The following is a 22,712-nucleotide window of genomic DNA, read 5'->3' on the forward strand; positions in this document are numbered from 1 at the left end:
CACAAACTCTGTCACGTGGGTGTTACATATTTGACTGGTACCACGAACATCTTTACCAGGAAGTTTTGCTCCGTGTTAAGACGATCTTTTTATATGCCGCATGCTTTGGGGGTCACCATTTTTGCAGTCACCCACCTGTTGTTTCATGCTGGTTAGACTGTTGCCACCGGAACTATTCTGATTCGCATCCCAACTCATTCGCTTCCTGTTTGTGTAAGCAGAAAGCTAAATATTGTCATATCGTCATGGTTACAAGATGAAGGTGCTGGTCTCTTAATAATCATTTACTACCTCAGCAGCTCAGTCCCTTCAGCTTATGTGTGTCTCATTAATCTTTTGCTCAGTTGCTGCAGGCGTTTATATGCAGTCCCAGTTAGTTTCACCCAGTCTGCTTACAGCGGCCATCCATCAAGCAATTTTCTTCCACTTAGGATAACAGTGGGGTTGCAGCCTACCCCTCCTGTCACAGGGCGAGAGATCCGGTCCACCGTGGACAGGTCAACAGTCTACCCCAGATTTAACCCAAAGAGACAGACAACCATTCACACTCACACCTACGGCCAGTTTACACCTAACATGCAAATGTTCGTGAGACCATGGGAGGAGGCCAGAGCGCCCAGAGAAAACTGGGAGAACAATCAAACCCGACACAGAAAGGCCCCGGCCAGCCTGTGGATCCAAGCCCAGAGCCTTCTTTCTGTGAGGTGACAGCGCTAACAACCATCCACTTACACACCTCACTGATTTTCACTGACCGTAGCTGAGAACAGAAGCAACTTTCAAGTCATTCCTATGATAAGACGAGTCAGCAAACGAACTGTGCAAGCGAAGTGAGTGTTTAGTTCACCTGACGCTTAACTCTTGAACTAGTAGACTGTTGCATAACCTTTTCTCATGTTGCACTGGCCCAGTTGCACTCCCACAACATATACAGAAATAGGTTTGTGAAGATTGTGGCTACAGTGTTGGGGCGTTTTAAAAGTTGGACAGCAACACAATACGACTCGCCTCATAAATGATCCGTATCAGATATTCTCATCGCTCAGGCGCGGGTACCAGGACGGGCCGAGCGGAGAGGGACCTGATCAGAGGTCAGACTTATGTGCTACACATTCCTGCCTGTCTGCTCAGCTCACAGTCATGATAAACGAAGCTCTCTGCAGCAATGACTACTGCAGCTCCGCTCATTCAGTTGCCAAAAACTGACTCAGATGAAATGAGAGAGACCTTTTAGTTTTCCCTGTTTTGTTTTTTTTCTTCACTGGGCAGTCGCTCCAAATGATTAAATGAGTCATGGAACTGGTGCAGACCAGCCCAGGCTGCTCTTGTCCTAAAGTGACTCTTGTGTGAGTGTGTGTGTAGTGTGTGTGTGTCTCTCTCTTATAGGAAGAAAAAGTTAGAGCACAGAGAAGCAATTTTTTTTCTTTAAGAAATCTAATATCTAACTTCACACTTCTGAGGCAACCCTACAAAACAAAACAAGAAAAAAAGAGTTAGCGATACTGACTTATCACACCATCCACAGGGGTTAATTTGTGCCGTGAAGGAACAACAGTGTGTGTGTGTGTGTGTGTGTGTGTGTGTGTGTGTGTGTGTGTGTGTGTGTGTGTGTGTGTGTGTGTGTGTGTGTGTGTGTGTGTGTGTGTGCAACCACATGTTTAAGAAGGAGGCAGCCTGGCTAAAAAGAAAAAAGTAAGTGCTGTTAGTTCCCTTTATGCTATTGGCTGAGGTCTGTCAGCTGACCCATGGAGCCATAGTCCAGCTCTGGTGGTGGTTTCTGGTTCAGAGATTTATCTTTATTTTAACAGGAGCACCCACTGAGATCATGGGATATATAAATCACAACAAGAAAAGTAGCTTCCATAAGTTTGACAGATCTCAGAAAGTTATAGGAATTAGTTTAGCCGCATCCTCCCTCATCTCCTCACGGTTCTGTCTGGAGATTTAGCTTAGCTCTCAATCATTTCACATCATCTCAAATGATAATTAGAATGAGAGCCTTACTTGTTGTTTTCTGCCTGCTGCTGCTGAATCTCTCAAGGACAGGTATGCAACGCTTTTCTTTCTCTGTAAGGGAGAAAGGGCACTGCATAAATATGTTTGTGCAACAGCAGCAACAGGGAGGGGAAAAGTTTAATAATCATGACTTCTTGTAGGTTATTTATCTGTTCTGTGACACCGGTCTGTTCCTTGTTATTATAGAGCCAGCTCAAACCCCATTAACATTTCATCAACTCGCACTTTGTTATGATTGATATCCTTTGTGGCTTTCATCAAATTGTAATTTGGACACAGCCAAAAGTGTTGCTAGAGGACAATTTGGATGCACTCATTCTTATGATGACGCACGTGTTTTGCTTGCATTTGTGTAAGGGTGTGTGTGTCAGTGTGGCTGTCTGAGCCACCTGGCCATTCCTATCCGTTCTCCTGGATTTAGCTTTACAGACACCAGCTGGGCTGACAGGCAATGTTGTGTACATGTCTGTCCCTCTGACCCGAGTTTCAAAATATGGGTTCAGAAAATGCCAACTGTCCAGTCCAGTTCAGACCAGACAGATGGAAACTTCTGGAACACGAGCTGGAGTCCCAGGATACCTGGCAACAAATTTAAGGACAAGAAATTTAAATCCTGCGATTATTGATGTTATGCACCATTAATAGCGTCTTGATTCCTGCAAGGTGTCAGGAAGCAGCTCTGTTAAGTCTCAGCAGAGAATACAACAAATAAGCAGCTCCTCTAAAGAACTAGTTTATTCTCTACAACAAGACAGGCAGAGGGATTTATAAAACGGTTGAACTGTTGAAGTATTGGCCAGATCTTTATGAAAAAAGCCTCTGTTTTATAATTGTATTTTCCTGCTAATATGTTGAATATTCATCCTGAGGGTTGTTAAGAGTGTCTTGTTTTGTTCTAGAAGTACAGCTCCATGATGATCTTTTGAGTGCAGCAGGATGTCTTAAGTGTGTGTATGAGTATAGATTCAAAACATCAAGGCAACTTTGCACTTCAAGCTTATCAGCATCCTTGGAAACTTTTACTCTGGACATAGAAATGCTGGCCCAAGAAACAATAGTCTGTGTTAGAAGTAAACAGATTTTTCAATCCCCAGCTGACATACTTTTATACAATATTCGATCTTTTTCGCTAGAGCTCCTCAGTTGATACATTTTGTGTATATCTGCAAGCCACAAACTCACTCGAAAGCCCCTTGCAGACTTATAAACATCTGTAGTTTCCCCTGTGAGATGTATTGTAAGACTCGCCCTGTTTACAGCATTGATAAGGACTTTTATGGACATCACTGAGCTATCACCAAGTGGGTCCTAAATGAACGGATACACTATATGTTAGAGGGAAAAAACGGCCACAAGATGTTTGGATACTACTGTGTTCCCAATGTTTTGATCCACAAACACATGCTTTATCACCACGTTGGAGAGCACTTGAGTGTGACATTTTATAAAGCACACAGCAACACAACTAACGCCGTGCAGTGTGCAAATATCACAATAAAAGTGTTATAGCATGCAGTAGTGGACAAAAGGGGGTAGAAAGAAAAAGAGAATTGGGGAGGCGACTGCATCATTTAAGCTATTTTTAAATAAAAGGTCATCACCATGGCAAGCACGTTTGCTTTGCAGGCGGAATTTTAAAGGACAGCTTATAATTTGCCTGGAAAGAATGTGAATCCAGTGAAGAGGAGGGCAGCAGAAGTTGGAGATTAGAGGAGGAGGGGCAGGCAGCGCAGGGACCGAAGTGCTGGGATGGACAGACGGGGTGAGGGAGGCAAAGGGTAGGGAAGAGGTGACAGATTGGATGTTTGGAGGCAGAGGGGTGGAATGACATGGAGAAGTGACTGGAAGGCTCGGACAGGCTGCCCACCAGACAGCCCCGCCTTCTCTGTGCCCTGATGTACCTGTTGTTTTTTAGGAGCAAGACACACAGGAGGGTGGGGAGAGGAGAGAGAGAGAGAGCTGAAGCTGAGCAGGGACTTTGCACAAGAGCAGAGAAGGGGGATGGGAGCTGTGCTATGAGTCAGCCGTGGCTAAAAAAGGAAGCTGAGCAACTTCCACTGGGGGACCAGCTGGGTAAAATAAGACAAGTGGTGAAACAGCACTCCTCAGCCTGACCTCTCATCCCCCTTGAAACAGAACATAAGGGGGCCAAGGACTTTCGGAAAGAAGTTGTATTTCAACTTGCATAATTCCTGCTTGATGTCGCGTACTATTAGTCACATTTTATATGTTACAGATTTACTGACCAGCACTTCATATCAGACATTAAAAAGGATGTTAGAACAGCTTTATTGAGAAATATCTTATGCTTTTATGCTTCCTCCCTGACTGAATACAGTTATGAAAGACATTACAGATATTTTCTTTTTTATTAAGCAGCAAATTAGGGACATGTCATCAATTCACCTAGATAGAAACTCTAGTATCATCGCTGTTTTTATGGCAACCTTTTAGTGTCCTTTTACAGGCTGCAGCAGAATTTCACTCGCTCTGTGTTAGGTGACATAACAGAGGGGGTAGAGTGTCACTGGTGAAGTCCCCTTAAGCCTCCAGAATAGAGCAGAGCACCCGGCATTGCTCACCGTGGTGATAAAATCTAGTAATGTGACCTGTGTGGTATAGCTCTTCAGTTTATGTTGTGCAGTGCATTTCAAACATAGAAAAGGTATAGTCAAGTCAGGTTCACTTTGTTTTTCTCCTCAGTTTCATGAGAGTGCCCTAAATCATCGATCTTTCCGACATGGTTATGGTACCATCTCATGTAGTGTTGCCGTGACCATCTGGGCCTCTGCAAGCCTTCACATACTTCAAACACATCTGGTGTTGAGCTAAGACTGGAAACTACGAGAGTGAAAGAAAACAGCGTGGATGCACAAAAAGCTGGAAAAAAGAGAGCGGGGGAGGGGAACTTGTTCAAGTACAATCTGTCCAAAATGAACCCCGGGTCACTCTTTCCCCCTCGTGGCCTGGCTAACACTACTGGCTTTGTTATTCTTCTGCAGTCTGCAATCAAGCTGTTATTTGAGCATCTTGATATAAAAGACACTTTACAACTGGATTCACAAGTGCATATATAGATTCAAAATCCCTTCTTTAGGTCACATAGACTATCTGTTGACACAATTAAAATGACACAGTAAATCTTTATCACACTTAACTTGATCTCTACTTTTTGGTGATTTTGGCTATTGCTGCGGGAGTCACTCATAATCAGCCTATTTTGATGATTAGTTCTGAGGATGTGCTGGCAAAGAGATGCACAAAGTGTGCAGGACCTTTCCTACTTAATGGCATGGCAAAGTTGTGGTGCTGCACATGAGTGGCAAACATGCCAGGGGACTCGGGTGCAGTGTGTGTGTGTGTCTGTATGTGTGAAGGATGGTTGGAGGTGGAATGCTGACCATGCTGGGACTTTGGTATGGCATGGATGGGAGTCTTGGCATAAGAACATAGCCCACTGTAATTCTGGCTATCATGTTCCTGTCCTTACTAAACATGGAGACCCACAGCAGCCCACCCAGCTCCACTGAGAACATTTAAAAGGATTTTCAATTAGCACCATCGTTTTAAATTATGTGTGGTCTGTGTGTCAAGGCCGAGGTGGCACAGACACAGCCAATTTCAGCTCATTTTTAAAAAAAACAAAAACAATTATGTTTTCTTACTATAAACAGACAGATCAGTGAGGTGAGAACAAACTCTGGAGACCCGAGGCTGGGATTAGTCGAGGAATCTGACATCTGCCTTTCATGGAGGAACAAACTTAGTCAATCAGGCTAAAAACTGACAACTGACATGTATTGTTTAATCACAGCAGCAGCTGCTGCTGACATACATGCAATTTTTAATATCTATTTACCGATGTCATTCATGCAAGGACTAAAGGTCCCCATGAGGTTTAGCCTAATATTCACCAATCTGCCACAAGATTAAACCCGCTGACAGGTGAAGCAGATAAGTCTGGTCATGCTGTTAAAATGCAAAGTTCTGCTAGCAAAACTCTGTTCCCAGCATTTCTGTGAATGTTATTTAACATGCTGGCTTCCTACCTAAATGTAGTTACAAGCCAAGCACACATCCACCATGGCAACGGCACTCCCTGAAGACAGCTGCCTTTCCAAACTGCACAGATTCCAGCCCAGTCAAGCTTCTAGACTTGACTGGAATCTGTGGAGTGAATCTCCTGGGAAAACCCCAATCCATGGACCATGAGACAAACTGGATCCAAAAGATCCTCTGGCAATGCTGGACTGCCAGACAGATGACCAAGATACAGCGTATCAGAGATGCTTTCATGGCATTAAAGTGGGTCTGCCCAAAAGAAGGCAGGTTGTTTTAATGTTGGAGCTGTCCATCCATCCATTCATTCACTTCCGCTTGTCCTTTTCAGGGTCGCGGGGGGCGCTGGAGCCTATCCCAGCTGTCATAGGGCGAGAGGCGGGGTACACCCTGGACAGGTCACCAGTCTGTCGCAGGGCCAACACACAGGGACAGACAACCATTCGCACTCACGTTCATTCGCACATTCACACCTAGTGACAATTTGGATTATCCAATTAACCTATCCCCACAAGCTGCATGTCTTTGGACGGTGGGAGGAAGCCGGAGTACCCGGAGAGAACCCACGCAAGCACGGGGAGAACATGCAAACTCCACACAGAAAGACCCCGGCCTGATGTTGGAATTGAACTCAGGACCTTCTTGCTGTGCGGCAACAGTGCTAACCACCGTGCCACCGTGCTGCCCTGTTGTTGGAGCTGTATCAAGCAAAATCTCAGCATAGTAAATGAGGAAATTAAGAGCTTTGTCCTACCGTGTGGCTACTTCGTTTTTGGCTGTCTGGCTTTCTAGCTCTTTCTTTCCTACTTTCTTTGTGCTCAGTAATAAAAACAGGTGGAGCTCTGGCTGAATTTAGCTGCTGGCTAATGTTCACTTTCATGCAGGCTGTGTCGTCTAAATTCTATATCCTTCCAGAATATCTGGATCCCTCTGTCGCTGAAAAATGTACTGTTTTAATCTTCATGCGAGCATGGTTCAGTGACATGGCAACTAGTTTAGAAAATAAGGTTATCCAGTTACAAATGTGATGTAGAAAGGCCAGAATTTGTGAGTCTATCTGTAGTAAAATGTGTTTGTCTTGAGAGAAAAGGGTACACTTTAATGATAACTACACAGTAGCTCAGTTCTGTCTGTCAGCTGCAGAGGTCAGACCGTATTGCTTAGATTATACATGTCTGTATTATACTAAATCAATGTGTGGATCATGCTGAAATGCTTCTCTCATTTTATAAAAACAGTGGTCATAATTTTGAGTTTCTGAGATACATTTACGCCTATTCCCAGATCTTTGCTTTCATTGCAGTATCAGACCTGTGGCTATGCTGGCTATCCAATTGTTTCATAAGAATGTGTGAGTTCACGTCACTGCCGCGTTCCAGTCCACTCAGCGTGTGTGTGTGTGTTTGCATTTCTATTATGTCACAGTGATGATGTGACACTGGCAGGCAGGCTTACAGGGGCCTCAGCCCCAACATCCCCCTCCACGCTGAACATGCCTAGTCACACCAGGTTGCCGAGAACCTCTGGATCACACGGGGGCTTCTGGGTAGCGGGATTATCCCGTGAGAGGAAACAGCTGAGGCCTGTGTAGCGTCAGCAATTGCTAATCAACACTCTCACCACACACACATGCATGCACACTGCCACAATCTATGGTTTCCCTTAGTTATCCCCTCCTCCTTTTTTTCTCCCCAGTCTACAGGGGTCACAAACCCACAAAGGCCCGGGCCCACAAAAGTCAAAAGGGGCCAGGGGGGGATTGAGGGTTGAGAAGAGGAGACAAAGAGAAAACTGAAGTGCTGGGTCAAAGCTGGCCGGGCTGCTGAGTCATCACTGAGGCTGGCTTGAACTAATACTTTGCAAACATTTCCAGTAAAAGTTGATGAGCTGTCTCTTCGAATTTGCCTTGTTAATTTTGGGAAAGAAAATTGAAAGCGGTTCCTTCATTCCTCCGTTTCTACTGCACGTCACAGAGCTTAGAAGTATCAGAAACTGTGAGGTCCAGTTCTGCAACAGCATCAACATTCTTCATGTCAGTGAGATCATTTGTGCATCTTGTCCCAGCTGGATTTGCGACAAAAACAGAAGGCCCTACAACACATCCTTTCACATCCGGCGGGATCGAATTTGTTGAGCTCACTTGTGCACACATGCACATAGTTTGCAAAGAAAAATCAATTAGTAAAAAACTGGGCTGACGTAAAATGCAAGTCGATGCATTACGGATGAAATTGACTTACTGGTCTGCAAAGAGACTGTTAAACATAGTAAAGAGGTCATGTGTAGACAAACCACCAAGAGAGCAGCACTATGAAGTTAGAAAGCTGCAAGTTGTACAAGTTAAACATTTATCTGAGTTTAAACAACTAGGCCCAGTTAACTTTGGCAAACTTTAACACTGATGTCTTATTTCAGGATAGACTGGGCTAAAAAAAAAAAAATACTGCAGTATTTTTAAAAAAATTACAGGGAATTTGAAGTTGTATTAACACAAATGTTTTTGGTTTTAACACAAAATGTGTGCATCGTCCAATATCTTAGTACTTGTGATCCAACTAAGACCCATTCAGTGTCCTTCTCAGTACCTTGTATCTTTTGCCAGAAAGGATCAGTGCTACCTTCAAACCACCTCTAGGGGCAGTGTTGTACTACTTTTCAAGAGATGATTGGCTGCCTGTGTGCTTGTAAGTCTCTTGTGACCCATTTGTATAGATTTTTTTTTATTTAAGTAAAGCACTGGATAATGATTAGTCATTTAAACAACATTTGCTTTTGTATTTAGAGGATGCTTTGTTGTGATCAGTTGTATATGATGGCAGTCAGTGAAACGCAGGAAAGGTGAACAAGTGTGCAACTACTGGCCTACACTATTGCGTGTACAGCTTTGGAGGGAAAACACACACAGGAACCACAGTTGTGTAATTTAGAACAAATGTTTATTCAAATCAAGAGGAAGAACTAGACGAAAGGTTAAAGCATTCAGAACATAGTATATTCATAGAATATCAATACATCATCGTGATGGAAAAAAAATGAAAATGAAGAAAATTCTTTGAGTAATATTGCACTTTGTTTCCAAAATGTTTCAGATCCCATCTCCTACATCCCATCTCTCTGAACATTTCAGTTCCTGCCTTCTTCAGGTCAGGAATTTAGCTTAGTTTTGACACTGGACTACTCTGAGGCCCAAGCAAATGGACTATGGAATTGACCCACCTGAAACAAAAATTTAAGCTTATTCATTACCGCGTAGCTTGATTCAGTTTCCCTAAGATAAAAGCCCCAACAAAGAATCGCAAAACAAGTACATTAGTTACCACAAAAAGAAAGTGTTTTGTCCCAGGTTACATAAATGTTTCTTGAAGGGAGAAGGGTGCTGATCAACAGCTGCCACTCCCTGGCCTGAAGGGGATCAGACAGGTCAGGGAGACCAACCCAAAAGGTTGTTTGTTAAAATTATAAAAACCAACCTATCAATGCCCAGAAATACATGGAAAAAGATAATAGTCAACCCTCATCAGCTTCAGAAAAAAAAAAAAAAAATGACACAATCGAGGCCTGTCCAAGATGTCTTTTTTTGTTTCTTTGTTTAAAACAACCCTTGCTTTAAATGTCTTTTTTCTGTCTTCCCTTTTTGTCCATTTAAAAAACAAAAAAACAACCCCCCCCCCAAAAAACAAAACAAAACAAAAAAAAACATGGAAAGGTCTGAAAACATACAAGTGTTAAACAAAGAGAAACGAGAACAAGAGTTGCAGAGACATTGAAAAATGAAGCATCATGATCAAGTCCTTTCTGTGTCAAGGCCACTAAGATAAGATCACTTTAATAATCTGCAGTTCGCTGAGCACTGTCAGAAGCTGTACGGTTAGTTGCCAGCAGGATCTTGATAAGAGCATGCACACACCGAGCACACACACAAAGTTGCCTTAGCTATGTTTTGAAATGTAAACGTAGGGAGAAAAAAAAAAAAAAGAGTTACTAATCTTAAAAAGACTGAATAATGCATTTGCGTCCTACACAACACCACTTTACTTAAAAATCCTCTAACACATGGTTAATACCAAGTAGTTATTAAATCCAGACCTTCACCACCGAATGCTACTTTTTTTTTCTTATTTTGTGTTTTTTTTCCTTTCTTTTTTAAAGTGCTGCTTGTCATCTTTTCCTGAATATGCTGAACCTCTGTTACAGCTGGTCTTTTATCATGAATGAGTTAGGAAACCAATGTATTACTCATTTCAATTTACTACTACTACTGCTACGACTACTACTACTTGCTCTGACCAGCATGAACAGAAGTTTAGCAACATTCCCAGCATTTCATTTGTGCTGAATTTACTTTCTTATTTCAAAAATATTTTTCTATCTTTTCTTCTTTTTTTGGAATTAGCATCCTGGCTTCACTGGTCTGGTAAAGTCTGTAATGGATGAAGTGGGAAAGTGCAGCAGGACATAAAGGGAATGTGATTCGTCTCAAAAAGAAAAAGCTGCCTCGCTCCTCTGCAGGTCTGCCTCTCGTTTTGGTAGTGAACAAAAACTTCATTATTTTTTCTAAGCAGTGCAATTAAAACAAAAACCTCAAAACTTTATCTTCTCTCTCTCTTTTTCCTCCTTTTAACAAGTGAGAAGACCACCTGAGACAGTGCTAGTCGGGCAGTTATGCAAGCCTGGCTTGCCCTGAGATTAGGAGTAGAGGGGCTGCAAACAATTAGGGTGAGTCCCTCAATAGGGCACCACTTTATGTCTCACACACACACACACACACACAAATTATACACACACCCACGCAAGCAAGCGCTTTTCCCGTCAGCTTCAAATTGAGTGGCAAAAGTCTGCAACCCTGCTAGTCCAAATCCAGAGCCACCACGAAGCTAAAATTGTTGCAAGCTTTTCTGTGACTGGAGCGAATACGAGAACAGAATAACAAGGAGGGAAACCACAGATTCAAGCTTAGGAGGCAATGTAGTTTAAAAAAAAAGAGAGAAAAGAAGAAAGCTTCCACATAAAGATTAAGTCTGTTGTACAAGTACTGTCTGGTTGTTGTTAGTCACAAGAAAATGAAAATTCTTAAACAACTTAAACAATTTCAGTGCATTGTTCTTGTACTTTTCAGTCTTCGTTTTGCTTTTGCTTTTTTAAAACAAATCCTACTCTCAGCGATACTCAGAGTGATGCAGATTTCAGTCTCATAGTCTCATAGTCTGGTGGGTTGCAAGGCTGAAACTAAACTATTAGTGATTATTTTTTAAACTCTCATTAAACAGAGCCACACAACTCAAGTAAAGAACAAGATGTGCAAAACAAATCCATAAATGAGGCAGAAGGACCTAGTATTTGCTTTTTTTTGATGACTGATGCTGCTGCTGAAAGCTTACTTTCAGGACTATGGTGGTGACACCTTTTTCTCTTCATCCCATTTCCTTAAGGTGAGTTCTGCTGATGAACGGACATGACAAGTTCTGTCCTTTGTGAGAGGAGCTAAGTCCTTATGTGCCACAGGTACAGAAGAGTCAGGGGTGAAGAGGAGCTTGGCAGGCTGAGCCGTGGCGGTTCTTCCTCGTCATCGTCATTGTCGTTGTCAATACCATCACCAGGGCTCGCGCTACTAGAGGGTCTTTTTTTTTTTTTTTACCCCGCCCTCTTCGCATACAGAATGGATACATGTTCATCTGTACATATGTCACCCTCAGCAAGCTGACACAGGAAAGGAAAGACACCCGGAACTGGTGACTCCCATTTCTCTTGCTGAGGGAAGGCAGGAACAGATTCGTCCAACCTGACTCACTCGTTTTTGTTTGGGTTTTTTTGGTTGGATATTCTTGTTTTTCCTCTTATTGTCAACAGCATTTTGTAAATGCTGTCAGCTGAGAAAATAATCAAAGCTGAGCCTTACAGCTAGGCTTCTTTGAGTTTCCCCAAACATCTCAGGGGAATTGCTGGGATATCCTCAGCGTGATGGGCAAGCATCAAGTCTGCGCTCCTCTGTACGGCTGGCATGATCTGGGTTAGGATCAATCTAGAATGGGGGAAAAGAGGGGGAAAAAAGGTGTTTATTCAAGGAAACAAACTGTTTTTGAGACTCTAAAGGAAGGTCATTTGCCATTTGGTGCTTACCTCAGAGTACAGGGGAGGGGGCTGGAAGCGGAATTCGTGAATATAGGCAAAGAGAGGTCCGTCCAGCTCCTCGCGGGCTGCTGGGACATCCAGACAGCTCTGTCTCTGCTCTTCCGTCACAATTTCAGCGTAGCTTGGAGGAGCTGCAAATGAAGACGAAACAACACTTCAGCATTCTTGCGATTACGATCCCTTGATTAAAATAGAAAAAGATGCTTCATGACAATGAGATCAAACGTACCTTCCGGCCTTTCAGGCAGACCCATGCCCAGCCAGCTCATGCTGCACTGGCTGCTGACGCTGGAGGTGCGGGAACCAAATGGGTGAAGAGGGATGGTTCCGATGACAAGAGGCAGGTTCAGGGACAGGTTGATCGCTCCAGGTATGTCTACATACACCTGAGCACAGACATAAGAACACCACAACCGTTTAGCATATGCAAAAAATAAAACAACATGTCATACAGGGTTATAAAAAATGTAAAAGGGCTATGATCAGTCTAATAAAAGGCTCTGGAGCTGAGCAGTCAGCATAAAATGAAATGGCTCCTATATCTTCTCAGAAGTACTCGAACCAGGACTGGGTTAGGCATTAGTTTGACAATATGTAGGTCACTGTCATGAGATCAGTTGCTTACAAAAGGTATAAGCAACCTAGCATTTCTGTTCATGGTGTAAAGCAGGTATAAGCACCCTGATGGCAGGTGCTGCCACAGATATTCTGGGCTAATGCTCTTAGCTGCATGTGGAGATAACAACTGGTGCAATCCAAGGCCTAGTTTTGGCAATGTGAGCTGAGTCAGCCAGGTGCTTTACCAGAAGAGATATTGACTTAGTAGGAAATATAACTTCTACAACAGAATGGCACTTAAAACAAGTAATAATGTGGTGGTGGTAAGGTCAGGGGAGTGTACTGGAAGTAGCAAGACTTGTGTTTCCAAATCTACAATATCTGGATATACACTGAAAGATTATGTGAAAGTGATCTAAACGCCTCATTATTGTGCTCACCATGAGAGAGTACTCCACTCTGATAATGCTGCAGTCCAGGATGGAGGGGGAGACTGGCGGGATCTTCAGCATCTTTCCGTTCCACGTCTCCGTTTTGCCCGAGGACAGAGATTCTCCCCGCAGGTTAGCCACCAGCTGCTTGACATCCTTCATCTTCCCTTTGGCGTAGAAGGTCTGAGTCTGGTAGATGGCCGCCTTTGGCACGACCATGCGTGATGAGCAGTTCTCGATCTCAGCAAAAATCTGGATTGACTCCCCTACAGAGTTAAAAGGACAGGAAGCAAGTTAGCTGAAGTTTATCTACATTTATTTATCAGGTGTGTTTTTGATAATCAATGCAGAAGCTGCAGGGACTTCCACTTACTTATCTGGTTACGAGATAGCTAAGAAAGTCATTAATTATTCACTTATTCTTACCTGGGGTGTATCCTTTCCTCTCAATTTTGGCACTTAGGGAAATAGGACCTGAGGTGCAGAACCAACAGCAAAGTGTCTTATCTTTTGTGCCGGCCTGTGGTGACTGGGGAAGGTGGGGAAAAATAAAGACATTATTTTTTGCCACAATAAAAGCTAGATTGATAATCAAACACCAGCTACTCCATAGTTATAACAATAAATAGCAGCCAAATGTTTTCAACACTTGTTCTGTATTTATTTTTCCATGATTCAGGGTGTCTACAGTGTAACCTGCTGAAATTCCCCATAATTAGGAAAATTATGCCCTAAGTGACTCATACTACGTTTTTATTTCCTTCATTCAGTGCCATCACCAGCTAACAGGCTCATTCACTGGTCAAGTGAATTGAGTCGTAAGCTTACCAGCAATAATGGAGTGTTGATGTCAATGTGCTCAAAGACTGTAAATTCTTTCTTGGTCTTCATGGGTAGGAGCCATGGCCTGTGGAGTTCTGCCTTTACCCAATAGCGCACGCTGCCATGTTTCCCTTCGAAAGAGGTAGCCAGAGGTCTGCAGGAAAAGAGCAGAGCAGGAGAGAAGGGAGAAATAATGTTATAATCACAGTACAGCCAAAAAAAACCCCCCAAAATAAAATAACTGCAAGTCTCCTAATATTTATGAAACACTTACGTCTGTGGAAGCTCAAGGCTGAATGCATACTCATGTCTTCCTGAATGGATAGTGGTGAGTCCTTCCTCCGAGTTATCATCGTCTGAAAAACAAGGAGGACAATAGTCCAAACACATATATACCATACCTGCGTAAAATGCTCTACGAAGGCATCTGAAAGTCATACCAGAAAAAAAAACAAAACAAAAAAAAAAAAACACAGGGTGGGGGAGAAAAAAGAGAATAAAAAGGAATTTACTATAATATCTGGCCGATTTAAAACTTATGTTAATGTATTGAGAGATAAACAGTACACCAATATTTAGAGGAAAGTAAAAGAAGTTGATTGTTTGATGGTGTCAGAAACTGAGTCCTTTTCCCTTCCTTCTTTCTTCTAGTGTTATTCCCAAGAACAATGAAGTGAATCAAAGAGATCCAATGTATGATGCTAATACATTGAGGCTATTATGGGCTGTGTGGAGGTTCGACAAAAATCTTAAATCTGCGCTTTAAAAATAAATAAATACTACATTTAAAAAAAAATCGGGCACAAGTACAGGAAACTTAGAATTTCACTGCCTAGCAGAAGAATGAAATGTAGTTTTGGACAGGGTTGTACAATTCGAACTGCATTTTCTTTTTTTTTTCTTTTTTAAAAATACATGAATATATATTTTTCAGTTAAAACACAAAGAGTGATTTTTGTAAAGAGCTAGGGTGCGCTTCTGCCAGCTCAGCACTCCCTCCCTCCCTCCAAGCAGCAGCAGCAGCCGTGTGGTAAACAAGTGCAGAGCTGTCACTCAAACGGCAGACTCCAGCAGGAGGAGACCGGCCTAAACCGGAGCGAGCAGCTTCCCACAGCCACCCAGCCTTCATTACGCATTCACTGTGCGACACCGCAGTACCGACCTACCTACTACACAGCAACAACGTATCAAAGAGCATACTCCGAACAAAAACTGCAGCAATTTCTCCACTTTAAACGACAATCTTTCGATTTTATTAAAATTATTTTTTTTATCGCTATCATTTTATGAGTTATCATGTTTGCTTAAGGGCTGAGCTAGTATATAGTTTTCATTATTATTATTATCGTAACGGTATAAATGTTACCTTCCTTAACTGTCTGGGTTTCCTCCCCCTTTTTTGCACTAAAAAGTGCACTAAATAAAAGTACAGAAATGACCGTTGGTTAAGCACAGTTAGACTGCTAAACACACCTATAACAAGACAACATTTCGCCTAGCAGAATACACGTTTACCAAGGGTTTAACCATAGGGATAAGTATAGGAACAAAGTATCAAGCACTGCAGCTCCTTATACGTTTCAAACCGCACGTACTTTCATCTGGTAGCTACATTTTACAGCTTTTTTTCCCCTTCACCGAAAAGTTGCAGAATTTTCTGTCTGCAGGGTAATGATGTCATCAGCCACAGATGAACATCGCAGCCAATGGCAGGCAGCCGGAGGTAGGGGCTTGCGTCTTTACCCCGCCTCTCCCGGTCCAGTTTTCTGAACAGGATTGAACCGCTTTGAACAATAGGGGGAAACTTAAGAAAAGCTACAAAGAAACACTCTTTAAGATGTGGTTCTGCAATGAAATACACTTACAGAGACTCTAAACACTGCTTTATTTCTCTGGGCCTAATAAAGAGAAGCAAAAACAAAACCAATCTTACGCTGGACGTTAAATACATCGAGCAGAGCTGCTGTCATTCATTCTGACACCTTGACACAAACAAGCAACCACGGAGCTGTATGTTACGAGCGTAAAAACATCATACATACAAGCGCCGTCAGAAAATGCAGCATTATGAAAGTTGGTCAACTTTTTAATCGTGTCTATCACTCTTGTTATCCTTCAGCTACACCTTTCATTGAGCCCGAGGCCACTAAGAGCATCTCACCCATCAGGTCAAGTGAGAAGCAAGAACTTCTGCAGGAAAATAAAATCAAAAAACAAGTCCTCACCTCTCTCGTGTCCGATTAGGATGTCTTTGTGGTTCAGATATTCCACTTCTTCTGTGTAGTTTTGCGTGTAGGCAGTGTTGGATCCAGCATTTCTCGATTCAGTCCAACGAACTTTTGCAAATCCTTTCGCGTGGATTTTGAGAGATTTCACGCGGATTTCTCCGGTGACTTCGATGATCACCCTCCCTGAGACGCAGTCCCCGCTCGAGAAAACGGGGACATTGCTGTCATTGAGACAGTCATAGCTTACTGTGAAGCTCTTTACCTTTCCTAGCACCATGGTGGAAAGAGGCTACACAGACCTTGAAATACTAAAAAAAAGAAAAGACTCAATGAAGAAATATCTCATAGAGCCGTTTTTCCGGACACTGATCAGTTTACCACCTCTGCAAAAAGCAGCAGGCACGATCAGTGGCTTCTTCGAGGGCAGTTCATTGAGATCTAGTAACAGCAACTGATGCTGTTATCATCTGCCTATCTGCTCGCTAGTCCCAGTCAGACAAGGAAACCCCGGTAGCTCAGCGCACTTTAAACGACTGCCAGTGTGGGGAAAAACAACCTCTGGGCGCATGCGCGGGGCTTCACTGCCCCCTCCTTCCGCCTTCTGGAACAAGTGTGGCACACAACCAGATGATAAGTAAAGTCAAACAGCTGAAAGACTACACAAAGAAATGTTCGCCAAAAAATATCGTTCGAGAGGAGAGGCTTTAAATCTGATTCGATTTATTGAAAATATACGAACAGATCTAACAAAGTATCACCCAGACTTATTTCTAGACTTTTGATTCAAAGAATGAGAGAAGAAATGGAACCCTCTCGGCCCTCGATTTTAATGAAATTACAGATGCCCTGGCTTTATGGTATGTGATGCAGCAACGATTCATGGCTCATACATCAGCTATGAATCTTCTTATAGGTCTACAGCTCTACAACCCCAGCCCTGCATCGGCATTTGGTCTCTGTGCACACACACATTACATCTGCGATGTAATCCACACAAATAGTTTCACATTATCAGATTTACTGCAGCGTCTGCATCTGTGCACAATCACCAAAAATAAGAAGAGCTCGATTTTGTTGGATGATGCCTGCAGCACTGTCAATAGTATGAATTGTTTCATAGTGTTTAGCCTGGGGATCTAAGGTGAATGTATCAGCCAGCTTCTTATATATTCGCATGTAAATCAAACTTATTATTTTGTGGAAAGATTAAATGAATCCACGGCACGGCAGACATCATCCTTGTGCTGAAGTCCTAGTTTAAAGATAAACAACTCTGAGGATCAAGACGCCACCTCGCGGCGGTCGTTGTTCCCAGCGTGGGCGGCAGTATCACCTGTTGAACGTCACTGCAACTTACTGTTGGTTCAACCAACAGCTAGTTAGGGCCAATGACATCACTTCTGATTTCAATTCAGTGATAATTACAGGGCATAAGATAACATTTTGTAATGTTATGCTACCTAGAGCCATCTTTCCGAGAGCCTTTACAGTTATAGTTAGTTACACAGAAATTGCGATATGTCTCCGTGTCCATGTTCCGTAATTAGATCTACAGTAAAGATTGGCGCTAATTAATTAAACACAGATTGTATTTGATTAAGAGTTCCATCCACACATCTTTTCCTTATCTAATTAGGGGTTTGGAGTGGTGCGAATTTGCTCTTTTTATGCTTAGATAAATGCTGCCCTCTACAGTTGGCATTTTGTAATGACAGGCTAAGGTAAGATTGGTTTTGATATTATTTGTGTTCTTGCTGCTAAGTTCTTCTCATCTCCTGCTGGTGTTAGAATTACTGACAGTAGGTGTGATTTATGTTAAATATTTGTTTTTAAAATTTTTTCCGCTTAAACGGTGATATTTGCATAAATAGTCAGTTTTTAATGCATGTTAGAACGTCAACAAAAATGAAACCTCTTATTTTGAAAGCGTAACCGGGATGTGTACAACATATCAGGCTGAGGCGCTTGTAGGCGAGCAGGAACTTTGTGATGCCCACTAATAAAAGTCGAATGCTTTTCCGACGGGTCTTTTCTTTCACGTCTATAACTTCAGGAGGACACGAAGCTGTCATGAACATAATAGTGCTGGGTTTCATTTTCCTTTCTCAGCAATGTGGTCAAAGTATTTGCCAGAAAGCATCCAAACCCAACATTGTGATGGTGATGAGTGATGCATTTGTAAGTATGACTTAAATTTCAGTGCTTTATTACTAGATAGTTACTCTTAATAGGTTAAAACAGAATGAGAAAGCTGTATTGTCCATCAAAATTCAACAGCATTGCAGAGATGCTTTATATTTTGTGGTTGAATATTTCCTTGTTATCTTCATGTACAACTTGCATCTGTGTATCTTGATCCCCATATGACTTTTTGTGTCTCTTGAGGATGGTCGATTGTCCTTTGACCCTGGCAGCAAACTTGTACAATTGCCATATACAAACTATCTCAGGCAGCTCGGCTCCACCTTTCTTAATGCTTACACCAACTCGCCCATCTGCTGCCCTTCCAGAGCAGGTAAGCGACATATTTGCCCTCTAGAAAAAAAATCTACTTTGACTTTCTTTTAAAATTGCATGTTGTAATTCAGCTGCTTAAACTTTGCTCTCAGCAATGTGGAGCGGTCAGTATGTTCACCTCACTCAGTCGTGGAACAACTACAAGTGCTTAGATGCAAACACAACCACGTGGATGGATTTGCTGAAGGAGAATGGGTATCGTACCAAGATGATAGGCAAGCTGGATTATACATCTGGGGCTCACTCTGTCAGGTACTGTTGTAAATGTAAGGTTTAACGTGTAGCATGGTCTCAGTAGGAAAACACTTTCGCTTTCCTCTTCTTATTTTTTCCCCCCAAATTAATATTATGCACAGACACACACACACACACAATCACACAACGAAAAATGCTAGTGGCAGTAACAGACTGTCTGCGTGCATTTGCATTTGTTTCCAAACAGTGCCTTTCACATTTTTCCACTTCCTGTTTTTGTACATGTGTTGCAGTAATCGAGTTGAGGCATGGACACGAGACGTCCAGTTCCTCCTGCGCCAAGAGGGCCGGCCTGTTTCTGAACTTGTTGGGAACAAGTCAACTGTAAAGATCATGAGCAAAGACTGGGAAAACACAGATAAGGCCACGCAGTGGATCCACCAGACAGCTGCGTCCACCACACCCGAGCCTTTCGCTCTTTACCTTGGCCTCAATTTACCTCACCCGTATAAGACTGAATCCCTGGGGCAGACTGCAGGGGGATCCACCTTCCGTACGTCACCATACTGGCTCACAAAGGCATGCTTTTTCCGTCTCTGTTTTTTTTTATTGCACTTTGTGTCAAAAAAAAAAATCCCTGAGTGAAACGAATTTTTGTTTTTTTTTCTTACGCACAGGTGAATTCTGACCTCATCTCTGTTCCCAAATGGTTGCCTTTGGCTGCCATGCACCCTGTTGACTACTACTCCACCTTCACCAAAAACTGCAGCGGTGTTTTTACCGACGATGAAGTCAAAAGCATTCGGGCCTTCTATTACGCCATGTGCGCCGAAACCGATGCCATGCTGGGTTAGTTGACAGCAGTAATTCGCTACATTCTGGTCTCACAGCTGCTATTTTGGACTGAAACGATGGTTTTGAGATCTTAAAGAAAAAAACCAAACATGCCTGGAATGGTGTTTTCTTTGAGCTTACAAATGCAGTGTAGAAAAAAAAAGATACAAACCATCATTTTTACAAGATTTAAAAGTGGAGAGTTAAAGCATATGAACCTCACAGACACACTGTCTGTGGCACTGCTATCTTTTCTCTGCTGTTTGAATAAAGTTTTTGATTGAATTCACAGAAAATCCCAAAATGGATTGGCTCTTACTCCATCTTCCACATGCTCTGTCTCACCAGGTCAAGTGATTTCTGCATTGAGAGAGACCGGCGTGCTTAACAACACAGTCGTGATATTTACGGCTGACCATGGGGAGCTGGCCATGGAGCACCGGCAGTTCTATAAGATGTCGATGTTTGAAGGAAGCTCCCACGTTCCCCTTCTCATCATGGGGCCTGGGCTCATCTCTGGCCAGCAGGTCAACCAGCTTGTATCTTTGGTTGATCTCTATCCCACTGTGCTGGGTAAGGAGGCAGACAGACAACATAGGATGTTGTGGATCATCTGCCTCATGTCACCCTCTCCCTAACATCCTCCTCTTTCACACCAGCCCTCTGCATGTCCTTCTTCACTACATGCGCAAAGCTTCTCTGTGGTCTTCCTCTTTTTCTCCATCTTTGAGATCTTTTGTTCCATTTATCCACTCTGCACATGTCCAAACCGTCTCAGCCTTGCCTCTCTGATCTTGTCTCCAAACCAGTTGACCTGTGCTCAGCTCAGCCTCCTGCCTTTTTTTTCAGTGCTGCCACTGCTGTTTGACTACTGTCTATAAAAACAGCATGAAAGCGGTGGTAAATATTGATTTGATTATTTCAAATCGAATGTTGTGACACATTTTTATATTTTGCAGAGATTGCTGGGATTTCAGCAGTAGGGAATCTAAGTGGCCAGTCCCTCCTTCCTCTGCTGTCCACATCTATTGCTTTTTCTAACCAACAGCAGAGAGCCTGGGCATTCAGCGAATATCATGGTTGTAACGTCAACGCCTCTACTTACATGCTGCGAAGTGATCAGTGGAAATACATCACGTACGCCGATGGCCTGAGTGTTTCCGTGCAACTCTTTGGTGAGCCTAAAGCTTCTGACGCTAACTTCAGCTTGTCTTCGTATGTGTCTGTTACGACCCGGCTCAAAAGCCGCAACATAAAAAAGGAGACGAATACCAGAGTGTTAGTGAGAAGAGGTTTTATCTTAAATTGGCATAGCAGGTAAAATGGCTGGTGCCATCAAGGCAAAAACTAGTGAGTTTCTCGAAAGTCCGCCTCAGGTGTGCTTTTATCCACACCTGACTAGGTGTGGCCAATTAGGGGCTGCAGAGGGGTGTAACAGTGTCCTTTAATTGTTTTTCTCCTGCTTTTCTTTTGCAGATCTCACACTGGACAAGGATGAACTTCACAATGTGGTTCACAAATTCCCAGATGTGCAAGCACATCTGGAGAAGCAGTTGCGTAGCATCGTGGACTATCCAAAAGTGTCTGAAGCTGTTCACGTCTACAATAAAAAAGCATTCGGTGCATGGCGCCTTAGCTTAGGGAGAAACTATAGTCAAGTCATTGGTAACCTCCGGTGGCATGTGGATTGGCAAAAAGATGCATTAGCCAATGAGAGAGCCATTGACAAGTGGCTCTATGGCTATTAGTGATATTTTATGTCTAATAACTAGTAGAACAAATTGAAATTGCACTTTGATAAAGTTTGGATCTTTGTGTAAGTCGTTGATCTGTTCTGCGGTGTCTCATGTTAGTACTGCAGTGGTTACAGTGATTGATAACCTACAGATGTCCTAGGCTCACAGTATGACACACTTCAGTCTACATCTCTGACATCGTCCCCTTCATACAAATTTCCACCAGTGTTTCAGGGACTTTACATGATTTTCTTTGTAATGTAGTGTAAATTACTTCTGTAATTTAAATGTATGTGATTTATGTAATTTAAACCAAAGTATCAGTTATAATTAATTATTGTCCATAGCCCAGATGACAATTTGCACAGTCCAAAGACATTCAGTTAATGCAGATCGGTTTATTTGCTATTAAGTTTGAATGTGATTGTGAATGGTTGTCTCCTTTTTGTGTTGTGCCTACACAAAAAGACATACTGGTGTTCAGAGTGTACCTTGTCTCTTACCCTATGCAGCTGGGACCCCCCCCCCCCCCCTTCTGTCTGAACTGCTGCCCTGAAGTTTCAGAACAAACACAAGGAATAAATAATTTTCCTCCAAAAACTAAATGCTGTTAGGACTGTGCATGTTTTTCTAAGAGAATCATCTGTGTAGTGTTTACCCACAGAATGTAAAACATGTTGTATCAGTGGCATGATGTACAGTTTACTTTACCTTTTTAGAAAGTTTTTATGGTGAATTTTAAGGTATTTTTGTGCTCTTTATATATCTATATAAATTTTGGACTTTTTTGTAAGTCATTTTCAGATGTGTGCACTGATAATATAATATCCAATTTCACTGTACACGTGCAATGACCACAAATATTATTATCATTGTTATTGTTATTGCTTCAAACTCCATGCATTTGATGATGGTGAACTGGCAATGATGACTGGGTTATAAGAACAACTGGAGAACAATTTAGGCTTCAAAAATAAAGGTAAAAAAAATTTTTTTTGACCCTTTATTTGAGCATTTTCTGCAGTGAAAGAAAAACAAATAAGAAACCATGAAAAAAATTAGATCTGTCTAGTTGCATCTTTAAAGTTTAAAAACCAATACTCTAGGACCTGATAAACGGGATTTTAAAAATATTGTTTAATAAATAATTATTCAGTTACAGATCAGACTTAAAAATGATTGCACCT

At 42.3% G+C, this 22,712-nt stretch overlaps 2 protein-coding genes across 3 annotated transcripts; one reads left to right on the forward strand and one right to left on the reverse strand.

Annotated features, from left to right (window-relative positions):
• Positions 1-11,021: 11,021 nt before the first annotated feature.
• On the reverse strand, positions 11,022-16,743 carry arrdc3a (arrestin domain containing 3a). Of its 2 annotated transcripts, none has more exons than XM_026187183.2 (8): positions 16,241-16,743; positions 14,290-14,371; positions 14,022-14,169; positions 13,620-13,722; positions 13,203-13,459; positions 12,434-12,590; positions 12,193-12,335; positions 11,022-12,094 (listed from the first exon to the last, which is right to left on the reverse strand). In XM_026187183.2, exons 1-8 carry the CDS (start codon positions 16,518-16,520, stop codon positions 12,026-12,028), a joined length of 1,239 nt encoding a protein of 412 aa, XP_026042968.1. In that variant the 5' UTR covers positions 16,521-16,743; the 3' UTR covers positions 11,022-12,025. The 2 variants fall into 2 exon arrangements, with proteins under 2 accessions (XP_026042968.1, XP_026042969.1); XM_026187184.2 differs by having other exon boundaries at positions 14,290-14,442; positions 16,241-16,741.
• Positions 16,744-18,165: 1,422 nt separating this feature from the next.
• arsk (arylsulfatase family, member K) lies at positions 18,166-22,322 on the forward strand. Its single transcript, XM_026187181.2, has 8 exons — positions 18,166-18,421; positions 18,629-18,758; positions 18,853-19,012; positions 19,249-19,534; positions 19,633-19,804; positions 20,138-20,362; positions 20,749-20,964; positions 21,266-22,322. The coding sequence occupies exons 1-8, from the start codon at positions 18,233-18,235 to the stop codon at positions 21,535-21,537; spliced, it is 1,650 nt and encodes a 549-aa protein (XP_026042966.2). The 5' UTR covers positions 18,166-18,232; the 3' UTR covers positions 21,538-22,322.
• Positions 22,323-22,712: the final 390 nt, after the last annotated feature.

Source organism: Astatotilapia calliptera, chromosome 12 (assembly GCF_964374335.1).
Source record: "Astatotilapia calliptera chromosome 12, fAstCal68.1, whole genome shotgun sequence".
Taxonomy (NCBI): Eukaryota; Metazoa; Chordata; class Actinopteri; order Cichliformes; family Cichlidae; genus Astatotilapia; species Astatotilapia calliptera.

Excerpts from the sequence above, each read along its gene's own strand:
- arrdc3a (XM_026187183.2), bottom strand. The coding sequence starts at position 16,520 with ATGGTGCTAGGAAAGGTAAAGAGCTTCACAGTAAGCTATGACTGTCTC. Across the intron at positions 13,723-14,021 it reads TCAACACTCCATTATTGCTG|TCACCACAGGCCGGCACAAA; the intron begins GTAAGCTTACGA and ends CACCTTCCCCAG. Across the intron at positions 12,336-12,433 it reads TCTGCCTGAAAGGCCGGAAG|CTCCTCCAAGCTACGCTGAA; the intron begins GTACGTTTGATC and ends CTTCATTTGCAG.
- arsk (XM_026187181.2), top strand. The coding sequence starts at position 18,233 with ATGCCCACTAATAAAAGTCGAATGCTTTTCCGACGGGTCTTTTCTTTC. Across the intron at positions 19,013-19,248 it reads TCTGGGGCTCACTCTGTCAG|TAATCGAGTTGAGGCATGGA; the intron begins GTACTGTTGTAA and ends CATGTGTTGCAG. Across the intron at positions 20,965-21,265 it reads TGTTTCCGTGCAACTCTTTG|ATCTCACACTGGACAAGGAT; the intron begins GTGAGCCTAAAG and ends TTTCTTTTGCAG.